The following is a 22,655-nucleotide window of genomic DNA, read 5'->3' on the forward strand; positions in this document are numbered from 1 at the left end:
TTCTGTACCTGAAATGGTATTTAAAGAGACCAAAAGCCATTAAAAAATAAAAAGATCCCTGAAAGATGATATTAACACTATTCACGAAAAGGAAGCATTTCAGAGGTTTCAAATGCAACATGCGTAAAAATCGGAAAGCTTACCTTGATGACCTGTTGGGGCAGAAACAATGAGTCTAAAGAGAAATCACAAGTTACATCCACTCTACTAAGCCATTAAAAAGATACTCCATTTTACCTCATTCTCTGGGGTGGGAGATGACGTTACAGAACTAAGGGACCCTTTCCTAGAACCCTGAAGATCTGCTGGGATGGAGACAGGGCGTTCCCACTGAGTCGTCCCTGTTGGTATGTGCCAGTAATAGGTCCCAGCGATGTCGCTGATTCTCTTCCAGCCAGGTGGCAAATCTGGATCAGTCTGAAAGGAGTGGTCACTCCATATATCTGCTGGAAAATGGAAGAAAAAAAAAGAGAGAGAGAGGGGTTTTATTAAAAGAAGAAACAACTACCGTCTTCTGGTTTTAGTTCCAATAGTCAGCAGAATTCCATGGGCAGATGTGTCCATAGCCCAAATGAGAACTAAAGCCATCCTACAAACACCAAGTATGCTAAGAGGGGGAATACAGAAAGGAAGAAAGAACTGGAAGGTTGACGCTTGATAACATGGATGTAAAAGGACCCATTATCATCATTTTATAGTTCCAAGGACCCTATGAACAGGCTAACGCTCCATTAGTCAGAATCAACTACTCAAACAAAATTTGCAAGATTACACACAAAATCTACTGAATCCCTTTGTAAATTAGTAAGATTTACTGTTTGGGATTACACATCCAGCAATGAATACAATTCTTATTTTCTTTGCTTTCTGGATGAGTTGCTGGATTTATGAGTACTGCACTTTGCTTTAATAACTCCTGCCACTGGATGGTAAACATCTAAAGCAGCATGTCTTTTGTAACACTCTGGAATTCCAAACTGCACACAGAAGCTTCCCAAAGAAGACAGACTGATAAGGCCTTGGAATTCAAAAAGGAACTCTAAAAACAGACCAGTAATGTAAATACAGGAATGAGCGTAGTGTGGAACACAACAGAGAATGGCAGGGACTGCGGCAAACGGGTGAAAGTGAAAGCTGCTCAGTCATGTCCAACTCCTTGCAACCCCATGGACTACATAGTCCATGGAATTCTCCAGGCCAGAATATTGGAATGGATAGCCTTTCCCTTCTCCAGGTGATCTGCCCAACCCAGGGATAGAACCCAGGTCTCCCACATTGCAGGCAGATTCTTTACCAGTTGAGCCACAAGAGAAGCCCAAGAATACTAGAGGGGGTAGCCTATTCCTTCTCCAGTGGATCTTCCCAACCCAGGAATCGAACCGGGGTCTCCTGCATTGCAGGCGGATTCTTTACCAACTGAGCTATGAGGCAAACCAGTAAGCATGTACAAAGTCCAAAGGCCTTTAAATTCAAAAAATAATTCTTTAGGCACTGTGTATATGTATGTGTGTGTGGGGGGGTGGGGTGGGACAAATAAAATACATCTACTGGGCAATTTCTGCCATCTCTGGACCATATCAATATTTTATTAGTTTACTGCATAATTATTTGCTTTTAAATATCTCATTTTGGGCTTTCTTATAAAATGGGCTAAAGTACTAGAGAAGAGAGGAGAGAAGAGGAAGCAGAGTAAGAAATCCATAGAGTGAGAGGCATGATGGAGAAATTGCAAGCAGCTGGATGAACATACATAGGTAGGAAAACATAATCAGTTTGCACTCTACGTTTGGGGATCACTTTATTCTAAGGAAAGGCCCTTTCCTACGTGGTCATTCATAAGAGGCTGGAGCCAGAACAGCAATTCAAAGAAAGTAGGCTGGCCTTGCCCTGTGCAAATGTCACCGCATCATGTCACTGAGACTGCTACCGTCGCAAGATGAAAAAAAGAAGCCAAACAAAGAAGTTGATTAAGACGACGGCACAGATGTGCATTCATGAGGGTGTTTGGCATCCCAGCATTTGCTTTTCTCATTTAAATCTGTCAGAGGCAAAACTGCCGCTTGTCTCAAATTATGATGGAAACTTCCCCTCCCCCTACAGGAAATTAAGCATGATTAAATAATTTCAAGTTACCCAAATCTTTCACAAACCATTTGAAACAAATATGTGCATACACTCCTCTGTCTTGTCTCCTTGTTAGGGGCTGGGTGGGAGGGCTGTTGTTTTATTGTCAGTATTTCAACTAGGATGGGAAAAAATACACAGGTCTTGGGATTCAGTTGGAGAAAACCCTACCAAGGGTGTCCCCTTGTCAAATTCTAGCAGCTCACAGACAACAGGCTCAAGATGGAAACTAATAAAAGAACAAAAGGAGGGTGTTCGTAAGCATTTCTGTGGTTTTTAAGGTCCAAGGGCCTGAATTTACACATGTCCTAGCTGTCTCTGCAGCTGGGACACTAGCATGCTTGTCGAATAGCTGCATACCACGATGAACAACAAGAACATGATATCATGTCAGACCAGGGAGAGAGACCACGGTCAGCAGCCTTCGAGTTTGGCTGTCTGGGATGATGGAGAGGGGCCTGGGGCTACAGGGCAGGAATTGGGCTGTTCTGTCTTCAATCAGACCTAGTCACTTATATTTGGTTAAATGCTGAGTTTCTGCTGACATTTTGTTGGAATAAAAATTCAGTTCAGTTCAGTCACTCAGTCGTGTCCGACTCTTTGCAACCTCATGAACCGCAGCACGCCAGGCCTCCCTGTCTATCACCAATTCCCAGAGTCCACCCAAACCCATGTCCATTGAGTCGGTGATGCCATCCAGCCATCTCATCCTCTGTCGTCCCCTTCTCCTCCTGCCCCCAATCTTTCCCAGCATCAGAGTCTTTTCAAATGAGTCAGGTCTTCGCATCAGGTGAATAAAAACTAAAAGAGGGTTATTTCATTGCTAAAAATTGATGATGAGATGATGATGGAGGAAGTGAGGTGGGAACATTTACAATACAATTAGCAGTTAGAAGCTCAGAACCATTTATAGAATCCGCTCCACATCACCCTATACTGGTTGTAAGGAATGTAAGTCCCGTGAGGGCAGGCAGACATCATCCCTGTCATGTTCACCATCCTATTCCGAACACCTAGCATGGCAGGTGTTCAATAACAATGAGCCGGATGAATGGTGGAGAGATGGCAGATGGATGGATAGACAGATGGGGTAGACAGAAGAAAGGAAGATAGGAAAGAAGAACGAAGAGAGAAGGAGGGAGAAATAAGTGAATAAAGTCCCGAATGATGGGAATTGAACTTGGCACTTGGCAAAAGAGGAATTCTGAAGAAATCATTTCTGTGCAATTTCATAAAACTGAGCAACTTCACAGAGTACTCCGGAAAACTAGTTCTAGTTAAGGGCAAGGTCTACTTCCTTTGATGGTGTATATGAATGTTCTTGTGGACAAAAAGAAATAAGATATGATAAACTGGGAAGAGTTCTGGGCTGGAGTTGAGATTTTGTTTCTTTTTTCATTGATAGGTTCCAAAGGAATAGTAAGAAATGCGCCTTCTGAGGCGCCTCAGTGCTATTACACTTTATTTTGTTTAATCTTCAAAGCTCCAATTTGCTTAGTTCTCCTATATAAAACTATGTGCACATTTAAGTAAGTACCCTGGACCTTATTCAATAGGTCAGCGGTTTCCAAATGTTATTAAATTAGGAGGAGGGACAGTGTTGCTGGCAGGTGGAACTCCAGGCCTGTCCAGAGTCTTTTGACCGTGCACACGAAGTCATTTTAGTCGTGTCCGACTCTTTGTGACCCCATGGACTGTAGCCCACCAGGCTCCTCTGTCCATGGGATTCTCCAGGCAAGAATACTGCAGTGGGTTGCCATCTCCTCCAGGGGATCTTCCCGACCCAAGGACTGAACCTACATCTCTTATGTCTCCTGCATTGGCAGGCAGGTTCTTTACCACCAGCGCCACCGGGAAGCCCCTTTTGACCATAGCAGCACCATTTTTATCTCTTTTAAATATTGGTCTTGTTTGTATGATTTTCCTTGAAAAAACAGGGATCAGTTAAAGCTCACATTAATCCCACCAGAAGGCAAGGACGATGCAGCCAAGATAGGAAGCCAGGCTTTAAGGCTTAAACCCAAGTTCTCTTAATGCTGCCATGAGGTTCTCAGGGGCTGGTAATGACAGCACTGTTAATAAGAGTAAAAAGTAACAGGCACGCTGACATAGTCTGTGGGCTGACTTACCCAGCTCCTTTACTGCAGGAGTTCATGGAGTGTCCCCTGTGGCCTTATGAAGGATACACTATTGTTACCCCGTATCTAAGGCCAGCGAGGACAGCAGTTTGGTTTAAGGCCAAGGGGTAAACTAGGTCCCAATGTAGAAATGGCTGCTATTTTTTCAGAGACCTGAGTAAGATCAGTTATAGTCAGCTTGGGGGAATTCAGAACGTGAGTAAATAGGGATGGGACAAAAGAAAGAACACAATGGCTTCGAGTCTGAGGCCTGCAGACCTGACCAGGGTTACAGAGCTGGTAACTGAGCCCCCCAAGACCCACCCTGGAGCCTGGGTACATCAATGCCAGGACACTGCCATTGCAGACTTTGCATAGGAGTCTCCCTCCTTTACTCCCTCATTAAATCTGCAACCAGTAAACTCAGGCCACCTCAGCTGGTCTGTGCATCTGCAGCCTCTCCAGTTAGAAGCCTGAGCTTCAAATTCCACTTCCAGACACACGGCGGAGGCTGAGATCCCACCTGTTTCGCCCTCCGCCCTTCCCTACAGGATCTCACACCTAAGAAGCTCTATGGTCTTCTGTCCTGTCATCACTGCATCCCTGCCTCTTACTGAAGGTGCTTCAAGGAGACGAGGTTCAGTGGTAGGTGTGGAAAGGTGCAGGTGTCCTTTCCAAGTGGCCCACTTCACTGTGTGCATTTCTGTCCCAGAAGCAGGGCCTGCAAGTCCGAGTGTAAAAATAGCAAGGCTGAGAGCCCCAAGAAAGGCCCTCTTGTGCTGGTAATCTCTTGGGCCAAGAGCGATACTTGGCATAGGAACAAGGGGCCTGTCTGTGAGCAGCAAGGACCCGCCCCTCGAGCCGCCTTGGGGCGCCAGTGCGCTGGCCTGGCTCCACCCCTGCGACTGGGCTCTCCTCCGCAGTTGGGTCTGTGAATGAGGCAAGCCAGCCTCTCCTCACCCTCTCCCTTGGGCTCACTAGAGGAACCGAAGGGTCAAATGGAAACAAATGAGCATCTAGCAGCAGCTGGAAATTTCCCTTTCTGCTCGGGAGGCCACAGGAAGGAGGGATGGGTGAGTCGGGATTCTAAATTTGGTAACGTCTACAGCACAGAGCACAGAAGTCTCCCTCTGGTCCTCTGAATGGCCCTCACTCCCTTCCTCGACAGCTGCTGTGTGCCCAGTGCCTCAGTGTGCAAGGCAGGGGGTGAGGGCCTTGCGAACAGAGGAGACAGATGAACTCCTTCCACAAACATTTCCTGCTTACTCTGTACAGGCATTGCTCCAGGGCTGGGGGCACAGAGGTCATCGGATAGACCTAGCCAGACCCTGCATCCGAGACCTGGGTTCTCAAGCATCAGTCACCTGGAGAACCTGCTAGAACACAGATCGTGGGGTGCCAGCCTCCCACCCTCCACCCCCACCCCAAGCTTCCGACTCGGTCTCTCTGAGGTGGGGCCTGAGAATCTGCATCTCTAACAGTTCCTAGGTGCTACTGATTTCACGCTGTTGGCTTTGGGAACCAGACTTTTTAAGAATGACTGGTCTGGGAAAACAAAAGGTAATCATTTTTATCTACCAAATCCCATCTGACTGCTGGCCTCAGAAAACAGAAAATGTGAATTATACTTCATCATTCTTTCATTCACCCACTATTCATGCATTCTCTTGTACAGAGGGACTCTACTACATACCAAGCACTATTCTAGAAGCTGAGAATACAGCAATGAATAAAAGAGGCAATTTAGGGATAATGGGATCAGTTGTCTGGTGATGGGCTATTTGGTAGGATAGTCTAAAGAAAGAACAATGTCACCCCCAAACAGAAGGGACTGGCCTTGGGAACAGCATTCCTGGAAGAGGGAACCTCAAGTGCAAAGTCCCAGTGGCAGGAAAGAGGCTGTCATGTCATGACAACAGAAGGTCACGTGAATGAGAGATGAGTGGTCCAGAATACGACTTAACTCCATAAGAGCTAAGAATTCACCCTCTATGCGAAGGAAAACTCGTGAAGTTCTCGTGTGGTCTGTGTTTTCAAAATCAGAAGAGCAATCTGCACAATGCTCCCATTCTTGGAGAAGAAAAACCTCTCTCTTCTGAAGTCTCAGCTGCAGCTGCTGCTGGCTACTCTTTCTGAGCAATGTTATTCCCAAAGGAGCCAGGCTCCTAGGTCCAAACTGCTGTATATGAATTTAGCGTTAAAACCGTTCCTCTGCTCACCAGTGGTCTGCTTCCACTGCCCCTCTCTCGCTCTCTTCTTCTCTAACTCACTACTTAGCCCCTTTATTTTTTCTGGACCTAAAACTTTGTTGTCAGGAAAGAGCAAGAAGGCTCTTCATCCCCTCCAGCTTCATCATTGACTTCTGGCGACAAGAGCACAGAGCCAGGACTCCAGGTCAGGATCATTTATTATAGGTTTGCTGAGGGTTCCAGGCAGCACACGGAGGCTGCTTAGAAGATGGTATGAAACTGTCCTAAGTCAAAGGAACTGGCAAAAATGATGACTATGGAGACAAGGGGATGAGCCCCAAATGCCCCAAATCTGCGAATTCTCAGAATTCTGACCTACTGGCCTGCTGGACAGAAGGGAGGAAAGCTTGCTCCAAACAGTCTCAGTGCTTCTGCTCTTTCTTATATTTATTTGCAGGGCCTATCTAGGACTCTGAAGCATCTATCACAGCCTCACAAAAATTACACATTTTATTCCATTGAGCTTTCCCATGGTTGCAGTCTTCTGACAGCTCTAATAAAACTCTGACAGTTTTGAGAGTGTTGATTTTCTAACTCTTTCTCCTATATTTTCCTTTAAAAAAGTTAAGATTTTTTAATGTTTTTGAAATAGGGAGTTCTTTGTAACTGAGGATTTTCCTGTTAAAGATTCTTGAGTAAATGTTCCAAGAACTCACAGTTTAAACAGTTCTTAAATTTGGGCCTTGTAATACTACATACTTTGTGTATTTTTAACAAGTATTTTGGCATAAGCTCAACACAATATTTCTTAATTTAAACTCACTAGGGACAAGTCTTTGCTAGGCTTACTCGACTACATTTGTTTCAAGGCTGTATTACTATTACAGACAAGAGCTCTGGAGTCAGTCAATAGCCTTGAATGTCAGCTCCAACGCTGGCTAGCCGTGTCATCTCAGACAAATAAATGGCTTAATTCTAATGGCCTGTCTGCTTACTACAACAGAACTGATGACAGCTTCTACCCCATACAGTTGATGTGGGACACGGTGCTCAGCACAAAGCCAGGCACGTAATAACCACTCAGTAAGTCTCGGTTACTAGTCGCTATTAATTACTTCATTCAAATGTGGCTTTGGGGGAAAAGACTCTGGAAAAAACACATTTTGAAGTGGCATCAACCACAGTGTACTTCACTGAAAAACTAAGATTCCCAAGAGTCTGCATCTACCAAATGTGTTTTTTTTTTTTTTTTTTACTAAAAAGGTAGTTTTTATTTAGATCAAGAAAAGTAGATGAGAGCGTTGGCCACTCACATGTCCATTCAGAAGCAGAGCATCACATGAGGACACACTGGATTGAGTTTGTGGCATCTCTTTAAACAGCGTGTGGCTGCTTTATGCCATGGAGCTAGGCCATTAAAGAAGTGAAATGAAATGAGAACAAAATAGCTTATGAAGTCTAAGTATTATTTCAGGCACCCTTCTTTAGAGACTGCTCTGCCTCAGGTCCTCAAGAAGGTATGTAAAAGGAACTGATCTCATGATGGTGGAAAATAAAAGGGAAATTATGCCGCCCTGTTCACAGACTGTTAACCAAAATCAAAACAGTCAAGGGGACTCTGCAAAGACAAATTTAAAGATGAAAGGGCATGAGATGTAAGTCACTAAAAATTATCCAGAGGGAAAACTGGTATTTGTAAACACGAATTCATCCATTCACACCTATACAATACATATGATTGAAGTTAATCATATGACCTGGCTACAGAATACTTAAAATATCATAAGAAGGTCTCATTTGACACACTTACACAATAAAATGTGCATTTCTTACAAATTATCAAAAGGGGTATTAAAATTTTAAGAAATGAAATATAATCTAAGAACACTACTTCCTTTTACAGTGTGCACAAAGTAGCATAATTTATAATCACTACTGAGAAGCCCCAGCCTTAAAGTCCCCAGCCCTCTCCAAAAAAGTAAAAATAAAACATTAAAACTTGAATTTTAATTTATATTTATATAAATGTATTTATAACTTTACTTATTGGTTTATATTTTAAGAAAGCTACAGGCCATTGTGATAACCTCAATTTTGTTTTTCTAAGAAGCACTGGGAAACACCAGTGATGAAACCAATGCAATCTTCAAAATTTAAAAGTTTAATGACAATACAAAATGGAGAATGTATGTGGGTGGGCATGTTCTTGAATCAGCAACTTGTTGGGTGATTTTAAAAGTAAAGGTTACAGCATACATAAAATTGCCAGGCAGGTTTATCGCTTTTTCCTCCCGCTCTCTGACCACTTGTGCACTGAATGGCAGCAGTGCCTCCGGTTCAACAGCAGGTGGGATTATTCAGGTTTGGCAGGACGATCAACAAGTCAGCCCTAACATTCTTTGCTTTCAAGTTTGGGCATTTAGTGCCTAAATACAGTGTAATAGGGATATCTATGGTCAAATGATTAAGCAACGGTGCAACAACGTTCAGAGAATGTGTCCAGCTGCCATGCCAGCAGTCGATCCAACCACACACCTTCCTTATTTGATTATTATTTCACAGTGAGCAGCTGCAGAGGAGAAGACAAACATCCACCTCTGGTGGCAATCTTTCTTTGGCTTCCATTCAATGAGACAGACGCAATGACGACCAGCACCATACTCTTTCAAGGTAGACAGGTCTGAAAGTGCATTAAATAAAGCCCATTTTCCAGCCCTCCACTATTCTGGCAGGGTCTTCAATACACTTTTCCCTTAGAGCTGTGGTCCTCTTTAGGCTGATGACAAGAGCACTGATGACAAGGTGGAAGCTATTCCAGAGGCTGCCTAGACCAACTTCAAGGTCACTGTTACTCTAAATGGTGGCATGCAAGGACTTGACTTTCTACATTAAGTACTAGGACAAAAAATGATTAGGGAGAAGCTACGAAATTGACAGAGTATTTGACAACAAACTATAATCTGGTCTTTTGCCCGCAGATTAAAAAGGCAAACTGAGGACTTCCCTAGTGGCCCATGGTTAAGAATCTGGTGGTCCATGCCAGCAAAAGAGACACAGATATAAAGAACAGGCTTTTGGACTCTGTGGGAGAAGGTGAGGGTGGGATGATTTGAGAGAATAGCATTGAAACATGTATATTACCATATGTGAAGCAGATGACCAGTCCAAGTTCGAGGCATGAAACAGGGCACTCAAAACTGGTGCACTGGGACAACCCAGAGCGATGGGATGGGTTCAGGATGGGAGACGCGTGTACATCCGTGGCTGATTCATGTCAATGTATGGCAAAAACCACCACCATAGTATAACGTAATTAGCTTCCAATTAAAATTAATTAATTAATTTAAAAAAAATCTCCCTGCCAATACAGGGTCCATGGGTTTGATCTCTGGTCTGGGAAGATCCCACATGCCATGGAGCAACTGAGCCCTTGTTCCACAACTATTGAAGCCTGTGCACCCTAGAGCCTGTGCTCTGCAACAAGAGAGGCCACTGCGATGAGGAGTCGTCACACTGCAAATTGAGAGCAGTCCCTGCCCACCACCACTAGACAAAGCCTGCATGCAGCCATGAAGTGACCCAGCACAGCCTAAATTAATATATATATATATATATATATATTTTGTAAAGCATGCTGAAGTGCTTGCCATCTTTTCTAAAATCAAAATCTATGTGTGGGAGCACACAGAACTATGCTCCCATAGATTAAAATGTGTATATTTTGTTTCTTATATAAAAACAAAAGCAAGCACTTCTAGAACACTACAGAATTTTCAAAGTCCTGTAACTAACTTAATCTCATTTGATCCCACACAATCTGAGAAGACAGGTACAGGAGACACACTATTCCCATTTTACAGGCAAAAAAACAGATTTTAGCAAAGGCAGAGAATCTGGTTGTCATCGACAGTGGAGAAATCTCAGTGCATTTTTTTGGTTTGCAAACCATTCTATTTGTTAGAATTTAAAGGTTGTGTATTTTTACACAAGTATTTTTAAAGGTTGTGTCCTTTAAAAAAATCAGCATAACTGAAATAATCTGTTCAGTATGCCTGAGTGGTTAGTGGACAAGCTTTCATATTTGATGTAAAATGTAAAACAGGATTTTTAGGCTATGGATTGGGTGGGGGAGTTAAGAGAGAAATGTTTTTTGGAGATTAACTTTTAAAATACACATCGTAAAGGATCAGGGTAAAAGCTGTTCTTTTATGACTCCTCTGAGATATTTGTTCTCCATCTAAGTTAAAAGAGAATTTGAGGCAGCTTATAGAAAAGATAGAAATATATTTGAAACAGTAAAATAATATGAGAAAATAAGAGCCATGGAGTTGAGAGGAAATTTAATTTCTTGCCCCTAAAATTTACAAAGTTTTAGTTATCTAATAAAAGAAGTTTACCGAAAAGGAAACTTTCCCCCAAGCATCAAATCTAAAAGGAACTTAGCATGTGGTAAACAGCACTGGAAGTAGAAAAGCAGTAAATGATTTGGCTTCACATTGCATCCAGGTGGTTTTATTTTCTCATCTTGTTATAAATTATAATCACAGTATATAATAGGTAATTACGTGTAAATTTTTTAAAATAGTAAAGTGGGCAAACTATTCTGTATCTTCCTTTAGTCCATGAAAGCCTGGTGTCTGGGTCTCCCAAATAAGGTAGCAGACACTGCAAACTGTTAAATCAGTTCTGAGTGTTTTCCTTCTAATTGGACACTTGGCCATCCAGAATACATTTCCCAGCCTCCCATGTAGCTAGCTATGGCTATGCAGGTTACATTCTAATATTGGGATGTAAGTTCAAAGACTGTATAGCAGCTTTTAAGAACCTTCTTCATAAAATAGTTTGCAGGCACATTTCTTCTTGCTGTCTGGAACAGACAAGCCTTCTGAGACCATCAGTACACTGGCTACCCCCTAGGGATGGTAAGGCCAAGGAACTTGGGTTCCTGCGGTCTTTGTGTGGAACAGAGCCACCACATCAGTGGACTGCTACTACCAGGCTTCTATGTGAAAGGGAAGTACATTTCTATTGTAAATAAGCCACTGTTATTTTAGAGTTTTACATTACTAACAGCTGAAGTTGATCCTAACTTATCCATTTAATGGCAGGAGAGTGGATTCCAGACCTAGTACCTAGGAAAGAAACTAGTACCAAGGATTAGCTTTGCAACCCCATATTCAATACCAAATTTACAGGCATATAAATTATAAAGTTGAGTTTAGAAACCTAGGATCCTGACTCCCAACTTCTTCAACATTTCCCAAACCGTCTACTGTTGGAATATAACTTCGTTGGTCATCATTCATTCATCTTCACCACCACCAGTACAAGTAAGCATCTTAACCGCATTTCCAACTCTTGTAAAAATACCAAAGGCAGACTCTATATTGGGTCTAATTTATCACAAACCTCAAAACAAGTGTCTATCAGGATTCAACCAACCACAAGCAACATTCAGCCATCCATTTGATCCAAGGCTTTTGATGCTTTGATTTGTACCATCCTTCTCCCTACTTTTTCGAATTCTAGGTCAGGAGAGAAAAGCAAAGATTCTCCAGGGAAAAACAAAATGACAAAACCAATTAGCTGATGCACACCTGTGCAACAGCTTGGTTTTTCTTTTCCAACAGATGAAAGAATGGTACACAGAGCTCCGAGTTTCTCAGAGATGCTGAGGCTACTGGCAGAAAACAGGCAGGGGTACTTGTGGATCCCATCTGCCAGAGATGCACATGTAGAGAGTGTCATTTTTTTTACTCTTCTCAAAATAGAATGTAGCATAAGACAATATTAGATATTTGGGCCAAAATTCCAGGAAAGGACAAGCAAACATAAAAATTATTCTCAGAAACTTCAAACAATAAATTATTGCCCACAGTTTAGAAGGACTTCTTTAGAGAATAGGATGTGGAACTGTTTGGTGTTAAGTTGTGGGTCCTCAGTAGTAAAAGTTTAGAAAAAGTGTCTAGAGATGCTGTTTATCACAACAGATCAAAGTTCCTTAAAGTCAAGATCAAGCTTGCGCCTCTTTTTTTTAATCAACCAGTGTACCACAAACATGTCATACACACAGTAGGTATGCAGTGTTAGTTTTCTGAAGGTAAGTGGATGTAGCTAGGACCGGCTCCCCTTTTCCGTATCTTATCCTCTGAAGGACTTCCCTGATGACTCAGTGGGTAGAGAATCTACCTGCAACAGGAGACACAGGGTTGATCCCTGGGTTGGAAAGATCCCTTGGAGAAAGAAACGGCAACCCACTCCAGTATTCTTACCTGGGAAGTCCCATAGACAGAGGAGCCTGGCAGGCTACAGCCCACAGGGTCGGAAAAAAGTCGGACACAACATAGCAACAGGAATTTATCTTCTGACACCCCAGAGGCTGCTGAGATAACAACTATATGAATGAGATCTATAGGAAAGGAGAAGACAAAGAGGGAAAGGGGGGAGAAAGAAAGGGAGGGAGGGAATATGAAGGTGTAGCCTGTACCACTAAGCCGCCAGCCTCCTGAGTTGAGTCCTGCTCTACACTGACATCCAAAAACAAAGTAGAATTACAGTTTGCTAGTTTTTATTCACCCACAAATGTACTGGTTAACCTACAAGGTCTCAAATCCCAGGCAATATGCTAAAATTATCTTCTTACTAGAAAAATGCTCCCAAAGCATTAGAGGTTTCTTGCTTGCAGGGTGTCTGGGAAGGAGTCCAGATTATTATGCTACAGAAATAGGTTTGTTTTTCCTAGTCTCAAAATCTAAGCCGCTCACTTGTGAAAACTCTGGTTCAAACAGTTTTTGTTCTGGGTTAGCTCCGTTTCCTTCTTTCTAGATCTACTGGTAGTTAAGTGTCCACTTGTAAATGATAGTCTATCTGTTCTTGAATTCTGGTATGCTCTAATAAGTATCTTCCTCCTCAACTCTGTCCCATTACTTCCTCTCTGAAAGAAATTGCTATAACCTTCGGGCCTTTTGAGAGAAGACTCTGCTCGTCACACACAAGTAATCCTTAGATATCAGAAGTGGGTACAGAAGAACATTCTTTGGAAGCAAATGAATTGGATGCTGTGTCAACGTCTTCCTTGTTGCAGGCAAATAGGCACAGATCAGCAGGGACAAGTGTATGACTATGTGGAGAATGTCACCCTAAACAGTTGCTGTGCTTCCTTCCTTGTAGAAACAAACTGTGTGTGTCTTTCCGGGTCACAGATGTGCTTTGATGAATGAACTAAGAGCATATACTCCTCCCTTAAGAAAATATTATAGTGGAGGTACCAAACCTTGAGCCACGAGCGGAAAGGAGCTGAGTAAAAGAACACACTGTATTTTTGTTTGGTTCTGTTTAGTTCTCTTTGGAGAAACAAAGAGTATTAATTACTTTTGAAAGCAAGAGTATGTTTTCAGTGTAAATTTTCCATGGGTTTTCTTCCATAAGGGTAATAATATTTTTCTTCCACTCGCTGCTTTGATGACTGACTCATTTTCAAAAAATATATTCTACTCTGATAAAGCAAGAATTGTTAAATTTTCTTATTGCAAATCAAGGTTACTTGCACTTGGCCTAAATTCTAACTGGTCACCCTGGGAAAGCTGACCTCTTTTCATGGCCATTGGGTCTATCTGAGAAACACATTTACAAGAACTGAATTGGTTAGCGATGACTTGAAAAAAAAAAAAAAAGCCATAATTTGGAGTAGAAAACAGCAACCCATTCCAGTATGCTTGCCTGGAGAATTCTGTGGACAGAGGAGCCTACTGGGCTATAGTCCACGGGGTCGCAGAGAGTGGGACACGACTGAGTGACTAACACACACACCGTCAAAAGGATCTGACTCAACAAACAATTGCAATGCTCTATTTTCACTGAACACAATTAAAGTATATCTATCAATAAGATAAAGATATCTTTTTTTTTTCAAAACAAGTAAATAATATGTATTTTAGAGCCAGCAATACTAAGTATAGAGCTCATACACCTCCTCACATTGTCACCCTGGAGGAGGCCCTCCCTGTGAGATTATGTGCAGGGCTGGGAACAGGGGCGCCCTGGGAGTCCATTGTTCTACAAGGAGAAAGGGGAACCCCAGAGTGCCATGCAGTCAGCATTTAGAAACAATGCATTAAATGTCGCCCAGCCTCACAGACAGATCTTTAAAACACAGGACATGGGGGAAAAATTACTCTAAATAAATTAAAAACACACACACACATACTAAAAACAGCAATGCATTTTACCTTTTAAAGAACTTCTTGTAATGTGGCTATTCAAAATATTGTTTATTACATATGTGGCTCACATTGCATTTCTAGTGGATGGCACTGGTCAGAGGCTTCCAATAAGCCAGGGGTACAAGAGGGCTTCTATCCATAAAAATTCTCTGGAGCCTCAAATTAGAAGGTACTGATGAAATGACTTGTTGTTGTTGAGTTGTTAAGTTGTGTCCAACTCTTTGAAACCCCATGGACTGCAGCATGCTAGGATTCCCTGGCCTTCACCATCTTCTGGAGCTTGCTCAAACTCATGTCCATTGAGTCAATGATGCCATCCAAACATCTCATCCTCTGTCATCCCCTTCTCCTGCCCTCAATCTTTCCCTGCATCAGGGTCTTTTTCAATGAATTGGCTCTCAGCATCAGGTGGTCAAAGTATTGGAGCTTCAGCATCAGTCCCTCCAAGGATTATTCGGGATTGATCTCCTTTAGGATTGACTGGTTTGATCTCCTTACAGTCCAAGGGACTCTCAAGAGTCTTCTCCAGCACCATAATTCAAAAGCATCAATTTTGGGGGGCTCAGCTTTATAGTTTAACTCTCACATCCTTACATGACTACTGGAAAAACCATAACTTTGACTGTACAGACCTTTGTTGGCAAAGTGATGTCTCTGCTTTTTAATATGCTGTTTAGGTCGGTCATAGTTTTCCTTTCCAGGAACAAGTGTCTTTTAATTTTATGGCTGCAGTCAACATCCACAGTGATTCTGGAGCCCAAGAAAATAAATCTATCACTGCTTCCACTTTTTCCTCATCTATTTGCCATGAAGTGATGGGACCAAATGCCATGATCTTAGTTTTTTGAATGTTGGGCTTTAAGCCAACTTTGTCCCTCTCCTCTTTGACTTTCATCAACAGGTTCTTTAGTTCCTCTTTGCTTTCTGCCATTTGAGTGGTGTTATCTGCATATCTGAGGTTATTGATATTTCTCCTGGCACTCTTGATTTCAGCCTGTGATTTATCCAGCTGGCATTGCACATGACATACTCTGAAATAAGTTAACTAAGCAGGGTGACAATATATAGCCTTGATATACTCCTTTCTCAATTTTGAACCAGTCCATTGTTCCATGTCCAGTTCTAACTATTGCTTCTTGACCTACATACAGCTTTCTCAGGAGAACAGGTAAGGTGATCTGATATTTCTGTCTCTTTAAGAATTTCCCACAGTTTGTTGTGATCCACACAGTCAAAGGCTTTAGTGTAGTCAATTAAGCAGAAGTAAATGTTTTTTAGGAATTCCCTTGTTTTCTCTATAATCCAACAAGTGTTGGTAACTTGATCTCTGGTTCCTCTACCTTTTCTAATCCAGCTTATAAATCTGGAAGTTCTTGGTTCAGATATTGCTGAAGCCTAGCTTGAAGGATTTTGAGCATTACCTTGCTGCTGCTGCTGCTGCTGCTAAGTCGCTTCAGTTGTGTCTGACTCTGTGTGACCACATAGATGGCAGCCCACCAGGCTCCCCCGTCCCTGGGATTCTCCAGGCAAGAACACTGGAGTGGGTTGCCATTTCCTTCTCCAATGCATGAAAGTGAAAAGTGAAAGTGAAGTCACTCAGTCGTGTCTGACTCTTCACAACCCTATGGACCGCAGCCTACCAGGCTCCTCCATCCATGGATTTTCCAGGCAAGAGTACTGGAGTGGGTTGCCATTGCCTTCTCCAACCTTGCTAGTATGTGAAATGAACAAAATTGTACGGTAGTTTGAACATTCTTTGTTATTGCCCTTCTTTGGGAATGGAATGAAAACTGACCTCTTCCAGTCTTATGGCCACTGTTGAGTGTTCCAAATTTCCTGACATACTGAGTGTAGCACTTTAACAGCACCATCTTTAAAGATTTGAAATAGCTCACCTGGAATTCCATCACCTCTACTGGTTTTGTTCATAGTAATGGTTCCTAAGGCGCACTTGACTTCACACTCTAGGATGTCTGGTTCTAGGTGAGTTATAGTGGTTATCTGGGTCATTAAGACCATTTTTGTACAGTTGTTCTGTATATTCTTGCCACCTCTTCTTAATCCCTTCTGCTTCTGTTAGGTCCTTACTGTTTCTGTCCTTATCGTGCTATCCGTGCCCAAGAAATGTTCCCTTGATATCTCCAATTTTCTAGAATAGATCTCTAGTCTTTCCCATTCTATTGTTTTTTTCTTTGCATTGTTCACTAAAGAAGGCTTTCTTATCTCTCCTTGCTATTCTCTGGAACTCTGCATTCAGCTGGGTATATACTGCCCTTTCTCCCTTGCCTTTCACTTCTCTTTCTTTCTCAGCTATTTGTAAAGTCTCCTCAGACACACACTTTACTTCTTGCATTTTTTTTTTCCTCTTTGGGATGGTTTTGATCACTGTTTACTGTACAATGCTACAAATCTCTGACCATAGTTCTTCAGGCATTCTGTCTACGAAACTAGAAGGATATAAAACCAGTTCAAGATTAAATATTAAAATTATAAATCAGAAACTGCCAACATTTTTGAACCACTCACAACCTTCCATTGCTCTCGTTTTAAAACTTTTCTAGGATTAATGCAGCTCTTCAGAATTTCAAACCCAGTCCTTGAAACTAGACTATAGAAAAAATTCTACTACAACTTATCCCAAAGCTGTGATTTAGAATACTAAAATACAGTTGTAAAAGCATGGTATAATTTATCAATACAGTTGCACAAATATAAGATTTAACCATCCACTCCTGGGAGGTGCTTTTTTAAAAATAATAATTTTATTTTTATTCATCTTAGTTTTGGCTGTGCTGGGTCTTTGTTGCTGCACATACTTTTCTCTAGTTGTAGTGAGCACAGGCTTCTCTTGTTGTGGAGAATGGGCTTAGTTGTTCTGTGGCATATGGGATCCTCCCAGACCAGGGATCAAACTCGTGTCTCCTCCATTGGCAGGTAGATTCTTAACCACCAGGGAAGCCCTGAGGTGCTTTTCAAAAATCAAAATGAGTGACTTCCCTGGTAGTCCAATGGTTAGGACTCTGGATGTCCACTTTAGGGGGCTGGGGTTTGATCCCTCATCAGAGAACTAAAGCTGCAAGCCTCGAGGTGCAGCCCCACACACACACACATTACTTACAAATAAAATGAAAATGACCTGGTAACAATTTAGAGATAACACATTCAGTAATCCCCCTCTCTCCCATGCTCTCTCTCTGACATGGTCCTTTGTTGCACATGGACTATTAATATTTCCCCTGCACTCTTTTGTATGGGTCATTGGCCACCTATTAAAGGCCTCCAGGCTCCTTCACAAGACCCTTGCATTTTTACCTTTGTATCCCTGGCACTGAGCACAATGCTCAGCACATAATGGATGGTCAATAACTACCCATCAAACCACCTGGAATGTTTCGAGAGGGGAAGACTGAGATGCTGAGAGAGAAATAGTCAGATAACTTATTTTGCTTACTAAAATTATAAAAAAGTAAGAAACACTCAGCAATGTTTCCTCATTAACACCAGCATTCACATTAATGTTTACTGAAGTGCTTACCATGTGTCATGCACTGCTCGAAGCACTCTACAATTACCTGTTCATTTACTCCTTATAAGAAACTTTTAAGGTTGGTGTTATCCCCATTTTATAGGGGATGCTTAGAGAGGGTAATTGGGCTTACTGGGTGGTGCTAGTGATAAAGAATCCACCTGCCAATGCAGGAGATGCAAGAGACATGGGTTCAATCCCTGGGTTAGACAGATCCCCAATATCTCATGGACAGAAGAGCCTGGCAGGCTACAGTCCATGGGGCCGGACACAAATGAGCAACCGAGTACACACACACACACACACACACACACACACACACACACACCGTAACTGACTGACCCTTGGTCCCAGAACTAGTAATGGCAGAGCTGGGATTCAAGGCAGGCAGTCCCACATCTGAACCCATGCTCCCAAGCACCTGTTGGCCAATACACAAAATTATGTATTTCAGGAAATGTGTTGGGAGGAATACAGTGCTCTTATTCTCATGGCTTGCATTCCAACCTCACAGCACTGCATCAGTCCAAGCTCTCAAGAGTCTCACCGGGATTTGAAAACGGTTCATGATCGGTTTCTGTTGATTACACTGCTGCTGATCATACCCTAGCTGGCAATTTCCCAGAGAACACTCACTTCAACCACTCTCTGTCCCTTTTCCTGCACAAAAGAAAGTGACCTCTCTGAGCACACCACTGCATCCCTCTGCAATGCCCTCTTTGTCCTCTCGTTCCCTTCTGCCTCTTCCAGTCCAGCCAGTTGCATACTCAGTGGTCTCTCAACATCCCGTGCATTTCTGCACCCCTGTGCCTTTGTGTGTGTTGGTCTCCTGGACTGGAATCTCCTCCTTTTCTACAGCCTCAAAACTAGAACCTGGTCATCCTTCTCCATGGAATTCTTCCTAATCATCCATTTTTTTTTTTTTAATTAACCAGTTCCTCCCTGTACTACTACCTCCCTTTAGTGACAAAATTATTTAGGGCAATTTTCTACTTAGTATAAAACAAAGAACATTGCCCACCATCCAGTTTTCCAAGGATCAAGTCATTAAGCACTACAGCTGCTGCCAGAAACAGTATACCCTGTAAGGAATTCAAGACAGAAAAAACAGGATAAGGCACTTTGTACTTTGGAAAAAAAGGCCCCTAAGATGGCTGGAGATATCTCAGGGGAAAAAAACAAAAAACATAGCCACATCATGAGACTTGCAAGATCTTAGTTCCCCAACAGGGATTGAAACTGGGGCAAAGGCAGTGAAAGGCCTGAGTCCTAACCACTGGACCACCAAGCAAGTTCACCCCAAATAATTCTTCTAATGAACCCAGATTCTTGCATCTTCCCATACACAGAAGAGCACTAAAAGCATGAACTGAGCTCTCGGATCCCCATAGCTCCCACTGAGACGTATACCTGACTGCACGTATTCCCCGGCCCAAACTGTATCCACGCTGGCTGCCCTCTGCCCCCTCTGCTCAGAGCTATCTGAGAGGCTGTCTCATGGGCTATTCTTCAGTAAGACCCTGAATAGAATTCAACTCACAGCTCTGACGCTGTGGGTTTTCTTTCATTCGATGTTAATATTATAGCTTCCAGTGTGACACCCCCGTCTTCTCCCCTAGCTCCTGAAGACTGGAGTCAAGGATCATACATGTGTGGGATCTACAATGGCTGCAGTTGAGAGAGAGCATTGAATGTGAGGTGGAAGCTACTTTTCACAGAACCCCCTACACAACCGCATTCTTAAGTTCAGAATTTATTATATAGGCAACAAAATGCTATCACAAATTTTGAGCAGGAGACTCCATATATTTCAAGAATATTATTATTGACAAGGCAGAAAATAGATGAGATATATCATTATATGTATTGGTATAAAATTTATGTATTATAACACATGTTCAAAAATTACATGTCAGTAACAGAGGTGAAAATATTGAGCCAAAAGAACATATAATTACCAGTTCTCCATCCCTACTTAATTCTGCTATCAGTATAAATCAGTGGTTAAACAAGCAGCCATTGGCCATCTGAAAGAGTCTTTCTTCCCAGCGTGTAAGTGTTGTCATGACAACATGCCTGCTTTCTGTATCTCTGTGAACAAGCTTATGTTTAAAGGGAGAGGATGAGGATCAATCAGGTTAAATAAAGAATAAACTGGACCAATTTTGAAATGTTTCAATCAAGGTTACCCAATATAATATTATCTCTTTAAATCCCATTAATAATGGAACCAGGCTGGGAGTTTTCAATCAATAAAACCATGCTTTAGCACCTACATTCTTTACATATAATAATAACACGCACTGAAATACCACACACTAGCCCTGTAATTAGTGAGGAATTTTTCAAAACATATTCTGTCCTTACATTTACTGATGTTATCCTACATCGTTCCAAGTCAGATGTCACCTTTCTTCTGTCTCATCCCTTTTGAAGGATGTACTCTCCTTAGACGCTGACTCTCTGATTCCAGGGAGACAGGATAGGGGTGATGGTGGCGGTCCATTATCTCTTCTATGCTTCCAAACTATCTAAATGTTGGACCACCTTGCACAACTACATACATTAATTTGAAAATTCTGTGTGAACCAGTATTTGTGAGTAAGAACCACAAATGACAAAACCTTGACTAAAAGTTTATAAACAGAATCGATTTTCTTGATTTTTAACACGCACTGGATTTTGGATTCACATTGTCTATTAGAAAGTCTGTTGAGGTCAATAAATCTTAATCTTGAAATTAAAAACAAAACAGAACATTGCCACCTCCCACCTCCCACAATCTTGTCTTGAGCCAAAGGCATTTGGATCCTTGCTGGTTTGAAGTTTGAACGTGGTCTCTGGCATCCACCTCACTTCAGCAATGATCTTACCAAGGGCACCAGAGTCTGTCAGCACCATGGGTTAGACTCAGAGTGGTCTCTTATCTCTAAGGGACACTTGGAAATACATGGGAGTGTCTGGGGTTCTCACAGCGGGTGGGGGGACTCAGAGATGCTGAATGTTCTGCAATGAGGAGGTAGGTCAGTCTAGCAAGGGTAACCAACTGCCCTGGCTTTCCTGGAACTCTCCTCACTTTAGTACCAGAAGTCCTGAAGCCTGGGAATCTGCCCAGTCCCAGGCAAACCATCACCTTAAATCCAGCACAAATAAAGGACTGTCCTTGCTAAACAATGGAGAGCTTCCTCTCTCAAGGACAGTAAGTATACACTGACCTCTCTGTCCTCCAGGAATTCTCTGTGGTTCTACAACTCACTAGTTCCTCACAAGGGTGAACCTTCAAGCCAGCATTTCTGAGAATAATTCCTATGTCAAGGCTATGAAATGTCTTTTTATTGTTTGGCATGTTTCTATTGACTGAGAAACTCCAGCAAAACCTAACAAAGGGGAGCACAATTCTTCCTTAGGAGACTCAAACTCAGGAGGAAGGTAACATTTTAAACCTAAAACTCAAACAACATATTGAGAAACAGACCAGTGGGTTTTTGAACCTGCTTCTTATCTTTGGTTTCCTTCATTAATTTTTTTTACAAGTAATTTCCTCAATTACTTTTAAATCGAGAACCTTTTATACTACTGACAACTATAAGAACTAGACTCTGTACTTACTCATTCGAATAAAGGACTCAATAATGGAGTGAGAATCTCTAGGGATAACATTATACATCTTTATGCAGAAATAGCAGACACTTGCTGTGGGAAAATGGTTAAGTCAGCCACTTTTCATTCTCTTTAAATTTCCTCATCCTGAGGCTATTAGATAGCATAGCTGCTCAAGGATTCTACGATATTTTTCCTAGAAATGTTTTCCTTATATGGTAATCAGAGGAGTGCTGCTTTCTGTTTAGTAATGCTCCTCTGGAGGCCCAAAGGAGTTAATACCCCTAATTTAATACCAAAAATGTTTCAGTAGCAGGGAAAGAAAGTTCATCACATAACTGCTCCCCTTGACATCTTTTGGTGCTCTAATCTGATACCAGGTGGCAGATATTTTGCATTAAAATTAGTAAAGGTATTTGTGTAAGCAGATAGGGTAGGGGGTCCCCAAAGAAACAGAACCAGGCATGGCTCTCTTGACACAAGAGAAGCCATTATTGGCCTAAGCCATCTTGTGCTCTAAGCCTGGCCACAACACTTGCCCTTGAACAGGTCTCAGAAATTAGTGATCTTGAGCAAAATGAGGGAACACAGGAACAGAGGAAAACCAAGCAAGACACAACAATTCAGCATAAACCAGAGTCCTAGTTCCTCCTCAAGGGAAAATACAAAACAATCTGATACCTATCTTTGAGTTCTGCAGGAAATATCAGCCCTATTCAGGTGGAGGATGGAATGATGTTTGTGTATGCTTTCTTTTAAAAAAAAAAAAAAATTTACTAGAGTATAGTTGCTTTACAATCTTGTATTAGTTTCTGCTAAACAACAAAGTGAATTAATCAGTTGTGCGTATGCATCCATCTACTCTTTTTTTAGATTT

General features: G+C 42.0%; 1 protein-coding gene across 3 annotated transcripts in view; it reads right to left on the minus strand.

Annotated features, from left to right (window-relative positions):
* APBB2 (amyloid beta (A4) precursor protein-binding, family B, member 2) overlaps positions 1 to 22,655 on the minus strand; it is a 382,672-nt gene that overhangs the window by 123,626 nt on the left and 236,391 nt on the right. For 2 of the 3 annotated variants that reach the window (XM_010858831.1, XM_010858830.1), the window contains exon 7: positions 238 to 443. In XM_010858831.1, the coding sequence (XP_010857133.1) occupies positions 238 to 443 (206 nt within the window). Of the gene's footprint in view, positions 1 to 237; positions 447 to 22,655 lie in introns of all 3 variants that reach the window. The other variant, XM_010858829.1, reaches the window with a different exon arrangement.

The sequence above is a fragment of the Bison bison genome, unplaced genomic scaffold (genome assembly GCF_000754665.1).
Source record: "Bison bison bison isolate TAMUID 2011002044 unplaced genomic scaffold, Bison_UMD1.0 scf7180017864451, whole genome shotgun sequence".
Taxonomy (NCBI): domain Eukaryota; kingdom Metazoa; phylum Chordata; class Mammalia; order Artiodactyla; family Bovidae; genus Bison; species Bison bison.